Consider the following 9287-nt stretch of genomic DNA (forward strand, 5'->3'; position numbering starts at 1 on the left):
TACTGGGTTTTAAGAGTTTAAATGTACTGAAAGGTTTTGTTTCATCCTACCAATTAACATCTGCGTGCAACTGCACAGACAAAACTAAAAAATCATCTCATTCAAAGAAAGTCAACTGCTCTGCCAGCATGAAGAAATACCACAGTAGTTTGAAAGGGCTTTAAAATGAGAAATGTAATTCCTTAGATATACCTTGAGAGCATTCTATGCAGCACACACATGACCAACTCAATCTTATTCCTCTTTCAAAAATTCCACTTCTCATGGAAGTTGATCAGTCCAACCATCCTCCAAAGTTGAAATTCAGTTAAAAGAATAAAACATGTGTTTAATGCCAGCTATAGCTTGGTGGTAGGCAGGAAGCAGTAGGTGTGGGGGAAAGAGTGGTGACTGGCTAAGACAGACATTACAATCCAAGTTAGAGTCACCATTTGACCTTCAAGTCACCATGAAGGCCACTCTAAAAGCATCAGTGACTATGAGCTTGAGGGTAATCCAGAATTAGGAACAACACAGCAGATGCATCACAAGCCGGCTGCTTAAGCTCAGAGAGCACTTGTCCTTTTCTTTGACATCATGGCAGTTGCTTACCTTTCAATAACAATGATAGGCCTACCTAGCCTTGCAAGGAAGGGAAAAAAATGAATATCTAGTACATTGCTAATAGCTATATAAATTTAGCTTTTGCCACTCTTGACCAGTAAATGTTACAGTAGGGTATCACCAGAAATCCTATCAAACTGATTCAACAAGGAACTGCCCAAAACCTTGAAAAAGAAAAAACGTTTAGAAGTTCAGAACTTAACTGCATTAAAAAAAAAGGGGGGGGGGAGGGCATATCCTGAAGGGCTTTGAATACATGTGATTTACTGATGAGGAGGCAACTTGCTGACAAGAGCAGTGAGATATGTACAAGCATGTTCTGAAACATGGACACAACAACAGACACAGGGAATTCACACCACACTTCTGGCATTCATGTCTGCACTCTGTCTAAGCACTGTACACTTTCAGTAAATTCTTTATTACATAGGTGTCTGCATGAGCTTCCACACATGGCTGTAATAGCAGACACAACTTTTTCATGGGCTTTTACACCACAGCATGTACTAATGTTTAGCCACAAAACAGCACCTATTTTGCATGCTAGGACCATCACTGAACTGAAGCCCTTATAATTTAGCCTGAAACTAGAATGCTGTCTGAGAACACTTTCACAACTTCACAACATTGAGTTGAATAACCAACCACACCAACATGTGTATCCGTTCACCTTCAAGAAATGCTTGCTGCCATTTCTGAGGTTGCCAACCATCTTGGCAAACCAAGAGAGCGAAACCAGAAAGTCAGTGGTTTTCTCTGCCACTTACTAACTAGCTCTGGACAACTTCTCCAAGTGCCTGGGCCTCACCTTTTTATTGGAAAACCAAGAAAACCCAGGCATGGTGGTTCACAACGATAACCCTATCACCTGAGAGGCAGAGGCAGGATGGCTGTGAGCTCCAGGCCAGCCCAGAGTACACACATCGTGCGTACCTGTCCAGTCTGAGCTACAGAATAAATAAGACTGTTCCAAAAATATATAAATATTAAATAAAATGAAAATCGAGAGTTGAAATTAATGGTATCTTTCCATCTCTAAAAGCTCCCACAACGACAAACAGACAAAACTGTAACGTGTTTCATTTCTAAAAATAGCTTTTTATATGGAGGAATTCATCTGCTCACAGACCAGAAACACTGAAATATTCTTGAGACAGCAATGTTCAAGCCTGTCTCCTTTTCTACTGACTTGTGAGCATCTCAAAACTCTCGAATCAGGGTTCCACAGAAACAGGCCAGGCACCTGTAATTCCAGCATCTGGAAGGCTTTAGGCAGGATGGTCTTGAGATCAAGGCCACTATGTGCAATGAGGGAGGGAGGGCATTTCAGAGGCTGAAAACATCTGCTGAAGCCTTAACAACCAGCCATCTACTATTTACTAGAAAGTCCTATTTTTAATGAAAGCCATGTACAAATATATTCTCAGCAGTACCCAGGACACTGAATAAAAATTAAGACACACCCAGGTGTCTTCAGCAAATCTAACCAACACTTGATTTTTTGATAATCTGGCTAGACTGAGAAACAAGTGTTTTGTTTTGTTACGAACAAGATGATATAACATTTTTCTCCAAATTATCATTTGATATTAACTTCTCACGAGAGTCATCGTTTACTTCAAATCAGGGAGGAACTCGTGTTTTCAAATATATAGTAATCTACACACATACAGTCAAAAAACAAATAAAGCAAGGTAGATATAAATTAGGCTTTTTACCTGGTAAAATCCTTTTTTAGTTTATACAATGGTGATTTAAAAGGTAATGAAAAATGATTTTGCGGCCTTTAAAAAATACACTGACCTTTTATTTCTTTATTTCTAAGACTTTCACATTTACCAATAATTTTACTTCCTTTTCTAGGCTAAGTATTTTTTTTTTTTAACCTAACCGTTTAAGTCAGTAGCAGTTGGGAGTGTAACGACTCCCCTATGAGATTTCCTAAGACTAAGTGAGTTCGTCTTATCGCACGTATGTGTAAGCAGGTACCACGTTCCAAACTCATTCTGGTTCACTAAACAAAATTTACAGTCTAACACAAAAACAGAAGCAATCATGTAACTTCTAAAATGAATTGTTTTCTTAAAAGCCATCCTGTTCTCTGAATGTATTACTAGCAGAAATCACACATTCTTAACTAAATGCTAAATGTGAGTGTGAGTGGAAGAGATGCTGGTCTGTATTTTTCCTTATGAAACATGCAGAGCTAGGAGGGAGACAGCAAGTGACTAGCAACCACAAAATGAGCATCTTAAAAATCAACAAGGACATACTTAAGAGAATAAGAACTTCCAATGTTTGATTAATTGCAGTAATTCTCTTCCATTAAAGGCCATGGCTCACAGGCATCCTGATGTTTCCACAAGAAAAGCATCAAAGTCAAGCATTTTCCAAAGGAATGAAATTTACACAAAAGGGAAAAAAGAGACGGCCTTTTCAATCCAAGAGTGTGCTCATAAGACAAGTATTCAGCAAGGAATTACAATACCAGGGCTGCAGATGTGGCCCCATGGTAGAGGACTTGCCTAGCATCACAGATGCTTAGTTTGACCCCCAACAGGAAACAACAAACAAAACTGCAAGACTGAAGCAAAAATAGAAATGACTGCTTAACACAAGCCTGCAATTCCATCTTCCATTGTTGTTGAAGTATCTGTTCATGTGCACATATATGTCCATGTGGTTTATGTATCCTGTTCATGTGAATGCCTGTACATGTGTGTGCACCTGTGCATGAAGGCCATAGGTCAACAGTGAGTATGTGCCTCAGTTACATTTTGTTTTTTCAAATAAGGTCTATTACTGAACCTGGAACTCATCAATTCAGCTAGGCTGGATGTCCAATGAGCTCTAGGGATCCACCTGTCTCCACCCTCTCAATGCTGGGGTTATAGATGCACACATTTTAGTGGGTACCTGGAGTCCAAATTCAGGACCTCATGCTTAGTCAGCAGGCACTTTACTTACCGAGCCAGCTCCTCCTTCCCTTTGTTGGATCAGTATCTGAGCTACAAAAAAAAGTATTGCACCCGCTGGACAGGAGATTTCCTCACTGGACCAATACCACCTGTCATGGAATGACACACAAATGCCAGGCATTCCTAACCTACCAGGTGCTGAGAAGTAGAAAGCAAGCATCTCAAGCCACACACAAAAGCATGTGAGTGCTTCCAAAATTTCTTCTTTTATGCACTTAACTTTGTCATTAATGAAAAGGCAGATGCAGGGATGGGGGTGTGGCTCAGCAGTGGGCATTTGCCTCACCTGTCCCTGCATTTAATTCCACTGAAAAGCAAAAACAAATTAACATATCCTATACAAAATTGTTCCCTATTTACACTTGAAAGTGGATGCAATAAAACATTCTAGCCAATCTAAGATATACTCAACTCTGAAAGTGAGTTTAGTCTCATTTTATATAGTCATCCTTGGTCAATAAAGAAAATAAGAATACTCAAATAAAGGCCAATAAATTATCTGATTAAAATTTTTATTCATTTTAATTGTAATTGATTCCCCTTTACAGCCTTGACCTGCCCCCCACATCAGCAACAAAAAAAAAAAAAAAAAAAAAAAAAAAAAAAACCAGGAAAAAGGAGTACCTGAGTCAACTTGTAAATAAAATTTGAGCAGTATTTTTCTCTCTCAAAAGCAATCACCAAAGAAAGAAATGGCCAACTGCTTTGAAAATGTAACTCCTTCCTTCTCACACAAAAGATTGTGGTTGTGCTTAAATATGCCTACCTTCCAAATTAATAATTAAATCAAAATAAACTGAAAAAAAATCATTCATCCCAGTCTCTCAGAAAGATCATCTTCCCACATACAAAAACACACCAGAAACACATTATAACTCCAAAGCAGATATTAATCATCACTAATTCTGAAAATGTATGTGCTGCTTTAAGACAGAAATAAATCCTCCAAAACCTTGCTGCTTCACACAACTCACTTCTCCACACATACCCACAATTCTCAGCTTCTGCCATGGCCTTTCTTTACACCAAAGTCTTCTGTTGTTGTTTTAAACAGTAGGTGAAGCATCCTACAAGAATCAAGTTAGATATTTGTTCTGTTGTTATTGTTGTTGAAACAAGATCTTAATTGTGTAGCGCTGGCTGGCTTGGAACTCACTATGTAGAACAGGGTACCCCCCCACAAAACTCAGAGACCCCCCCACAAAACTCAGAGACCCCTGCCATAAGCAGTGGGATGTGCCATCACACTTGGCCTAAGTTGTTTATTTTTTAAAAAGTCATCTTTCATTGTTAAAATATATCAACTTACTTGATATTTTTCATAGTTGCATAGTATTCCACTCAGTACTTTTTGACCAAATTCTATCTGACAAATTAAGTCCCGATTTTCACTATAGCAAACTACATACAATGGGTAGTCCCATACCAACACCTCCAGGCACCAATGTCCTTATCATCTATAGGATACATTCCCAGAAATTACACAGAAGATTGCTCCAAGCAGTGGGCTGGGCAGCATGCTTCCCCACATGGGCTAACCAGCTTTGGGCACTATCTCTCTACTTGTCATTTTGGACTTCAGCAATGTAGCAGATGAAAAGTGTATGTCATTTGTACTTGTGTCTCTATGTAAGAAAAGAGATAATGTGCTTATTAGTTAGCTCTGTGCCTCTGAGCTGTGATACTTACATTTCCTCCTGGGTTGTCATTCCTCTAGGATTTTTCTGCCTACATTTGGTCAAACACATCAGAAATATTTGCTCCAGTTAGAGGTTTTACTTGGTTAATAGTGTTTTCAGCCCAACAGAATTTTTTTAGATTTTTCTTCCAATTAAATATACCTGACTTTGTCTTTGATTTTAGGTCATATTCCAGAGATTCAGGCAATATCTCTGAAATAGTTGCTTAACTGAGATCAAGACTACATTACCAACAGTATTCCAGCATCCTAACCGAACAAAAATAAGTAAACACATTTCTATAAAACTTGCCCATGGACACTGACAAGCAATTATTAAATATAATTATTCATGCTTATAATTCAATTATCACTTACCAGTACTAAAGGTTTAGTGTGTTGCTTTTAAAATCTACCCAGCAAGCTTCATTTCTGACCAGCCCAATTTCCTACTGCTCACACTCTGGACAAGCTTCAATAGTAACAAATGTAATGTAAAGCCAAATAATTAGATTTCCCCTATTGTGACTAGCATTCATTAGCATTTCCCATATAAACCCAAGTCGTCAATATGAAAACTGCTTATAGTGAGAACAACACACTATTTTGTCCTTTTCCATATCACCTTTTTTGGGTTTTTTTTTGGGGGGGAATCCTACAGAAAATTACAATTATAAGCTTCTTAAGTACACTGATTCAAACCACCACTTAACGCTAAATTAGATAGTTAATCTAGCTGGCCTCCCCACTCCTCATCAAGGGTGGACAAAGCCTGATTCTAAGTTTTCTAGCTCACAGTGCCAGCTGCCAGGCATTTATTTAACAGCCCTTCTATCCCTAAGCTGACTGACAACAGTAAGGCAACTTGGATGTTAAATAAACTGGCAGAACTCAGAGAAATGAAAAAAAAAGTGTTTTCCACAATTTGTATAGCATTTGTTTAGCGCGTATGTAAGTATTTCCAAAGTGGGAGGTCAAGTCTTGAAACCATACTTGCAGATACCACTTCACATCGACCAGGGCCAATTCCATTCAAGTGGCCGCCTTCCCCTTTGGGGACTATTGAAAAAGTTACTATTTTCTTTTACAACTAACTGTTCACCCTGGCCTCTTCCACTGATGAAAGCAGGCAAAGCCCACGCTGTGTGTCTGTCTCCTAGAGAAGATTGCATCTTTTATTTATCGCCCCTTGGCTTTATTTTCACAGTGAATTCCTGGCTTAAATGCAATCAGCCAAGAAACCCTCCCTATGTGCTCTCCTGTCATTCCTCATTGCTTGCAAGCAGAGTCAAACACAGCAAGGGGAAGGGGTGGGGGAGAGACACGACTCAACGTTGCCAGCCAAGCCATAAAAATTCGAAGACTCTAGTTATAGTCAGAAACCATAGACGTGCTTCAATCGGTTTCAAAACGTCAGGGGAAGGGGGGGGATGTAACTTGAAAGACTGTTAATTAGATGTTAAAGAATCGAAGAAAGGGGGGAGTATGGATAGCCTCAAAAAACCAACCAACCCCCCTCTAGACAGAAGGAAAGGGTGCTGAGCCACACTGAGGGCTGTCTTTGGAAATAAATGACCATGCAGAAAATCACGTTTTCAGATTACATTAGAATTCAAATTAACCAAACAGGATTAAAACAAATCTCTTGTGTCAGGGCCACTATCCAGACCCCCATTCCACTCCCAGAGACAAGGATAAAAGGATCGGACTACAGAGAAGAGAGCAAGTTAAAACCCAGAGAGAAAAAGACTGTCTTTCAGATCTATCCTCATTCATTTGGTTCGGGGTCCATCCCTTCAATTTCAACCAGACTTAAGTGGGAGAGGGTTATAAAATATGCCTTTAGCAATCAGGAGAGAGAAAAAAAAATACGGGGACAGGGGAGTTTCTCTGTAGCATTGTTCACTTCTGTCCAGTTCAAACACTCCCATCGCTAGCTATGACTGGAAAAGATACCTAAACAGAAGAAAAAGAAAAAACATTGTGGAGGGAGAGGGGTTTGAGAAAACTCCAGGTCTGTCAGAGAAAGGAGGGCTGTGCAGCTTTAAATCACAAGTCCTCCTCTCGCCTTTGTCAAATATCTTCTACTTTACAAGCCCTGAAAAGAAATAAAGAGGCTCTTTTGTTTGCTTTCCCCTTTTCGAAGGGTGACAGAAAATTGAAAGGGGCACACATTAACCTGAAAGGAGAACAAAGTGCCGGGTGGTGCGGGGCGGGCAGCGGCCGCGGGGCCCCTCAGTGCGGACGCCGGCCACGGGTCACAGCGTCGGGCAGTGCTGCCCAGCACCCTCAGCACCGCGCCCCGACCCCGGGCGCAGGCCGAAGTCTGGCGGCGGGGTGCCTCCCGGGACGGAGAAGCACAAGCGGCGCCCCTCCGCGGACCGGCTCCCGAAGGGGGTGGCTCGGGCACCCGGGCGCGGGTAGCGCGGAGCTCGTCTCGGGTGCCTTAGGGAAGCGGGGGGGGGGGGAACGCGGGGTTGGCCGGCCGTCGGAGCCCCGAGCGGAGCAGTGGACAGGCGGTGTTGGGGAGATCACCCCCCCCCCTTGGACCGCGGGGCGCGGAGCGGCGCCAGAAGAAAGGACGCGAGCCGGGCAGCGCCGTGCGAGCGCCCCGGCCGGCATTGTCTGCGGCCCGCGCCCCCTCCCCCGCGCCGCACGCCCCAGCCCGAGCCCCGCGGCCGCCCGCGCCTTTGTCCGCGCCCGCCCCGCACACCGGCGCGCAGCCTGCGGGACAGACGACGGGGACGCCGACACCCACCGGCCCGCCGCCGAGGGGCGCGTCCTGCTGATTCATTTCCCACTCGCGCTAACCCGTCCGGGGAGACGGGGGCGGGGACCAGCGGGAGGAAATGGGCGCTCCGCTCGGGGAACCGTCCGAGCGGCCCGCTGCACCGTGCGCCGGGCCCGGGGCGGTCGGGGGAGCGGAGGGGACCCTTCCCCAAGGAACAGAAGGACAGACCGAATGACCGACGGCCCGCGGCGGCCCCGTGACTCACCGACTTGGAGGACGTTGTCTACGCAGCCACTCTCCAGCAGCGCGATACCCCGGCGGAAAGGCAGCCGCGTCTCGTCGCCGCCGTCCGCAGCGCTGGCCGCCCCCACCGACGGGGTCCCGGTGCCCGCGGCGGCGGCGGCGGCGGCGGCGGCGGCGGCGGCTGAGGTGGCAGCCGGCGAGGATGAGGAGCCGCCGCCGCCGCCGCCCGCGCCGCCGCCCGTGCCGCCGGGGCCGCCGCTGTCGTCGCCGGGGCCGCCCGCGGAGCCGCCGCCGGTGTTGAAGGACGAGTACATGCAGATCTCCCGCTCACTGCGGGGAAAGGACCAGTAGACGATGCGGCGCTGCACCGGCTCCGGGATGCGCTCGAAGCGCTCCTCCACGCGCTGGAACGGCCACTTCTCCGCCACCCTGCGCGCTGAGATGTCCAGCAGAGACTCGGGGCTCTGGGTCTTGCCCGGCGGCAGCAGTCCCAGCGCCGCGCCGCCCCCGCACGCCGCCGCCGCCGCCGCACCGCCCGCCCGCGGCCGGGCCGACAGGCAGAGCTGTAGCCGCCACCCGCGCCCGCCGCCGCCGCTGCTGCCCCCGCCGCCGCCGCCGCCGCCCGGCCGGCAGCAGAGCCGTTTCGCGGGAGGAGGCTGCTGTCCGCGCTCCGCCATGACCGCGCCGCTTCTAACCCGACAGCGGAAGTGCCGGGACCCTATAAACGGCACAAGGAAGCGCGACACGCACACGCCGTGGCGACGCCACGCTGCCATCTAGGGCCCGCCGCTCCTTGTAGGGGTACTGGAGGTGTGGCCTATGCCGTGACGACGGCGCCGAGGAGGAGCGCCGATAGGGAGAACCTAGGGGCGGGGCGGGGCCTATGCAAATCACTGGGCTGAAACATAAATAGAGCGCTCCGTGGACACGGGGGTGGCGGGGGCGCTCGGGTTGGGTGCCGGGTGGGCTGTGAGAATGTCAGGCTGCTGTGACGCGAGGGGCGGGGCTCAGGCGGGGTTCCCGCGGGAGGGGACGGGCCGCCCGCCAAGGGGAA

The 9287-nt window shown here is 46.6% G+C and overlaps 1 protein-coding gene across 1 annotated transcript in view; it reads right to left on the reverse strand.

Moving 5' to 3' along the window:
- Zswim6 (zinc finger SWIM-type containing 6) overlaps positions 1 to 8925 on the reverse strand; it is a 167172-nt gene extending 158247 nt beyond the window's left edge. The window contains 3 exon segments of the mRNA XM_027401515.1: positions 8256 to 8780; positions 8783 to 8817; positions 8819 to 8925. Of these exon segments, the coding sequence (XP_027257316.1) occupies positions 8256 to 8780; positions 8783 to 8817; positions 8819 to 8910 (652 nt within the window). The 5' untranslated portion in view covers positions 8911 to 8925.
- Between the last annotated feature and the right edge of the window lie 362 nt (positions 8926 to 9287).

This window comes from Cricetulus griseus, chromosome 2 (assembly GCF_003668045.3).
Source record: "Cricetulus griseus strain 17A/GY chromosome 2, alternate assembly CriGri-PICRH-1.0, whole genome shotgun sequence".
Taxonomy (NCBI): Eukaryota; Metazoa; Chordata; class Mammalia; order Rodentia; family Cricetidae; genus Cricetulus; species Cricetulus griseus.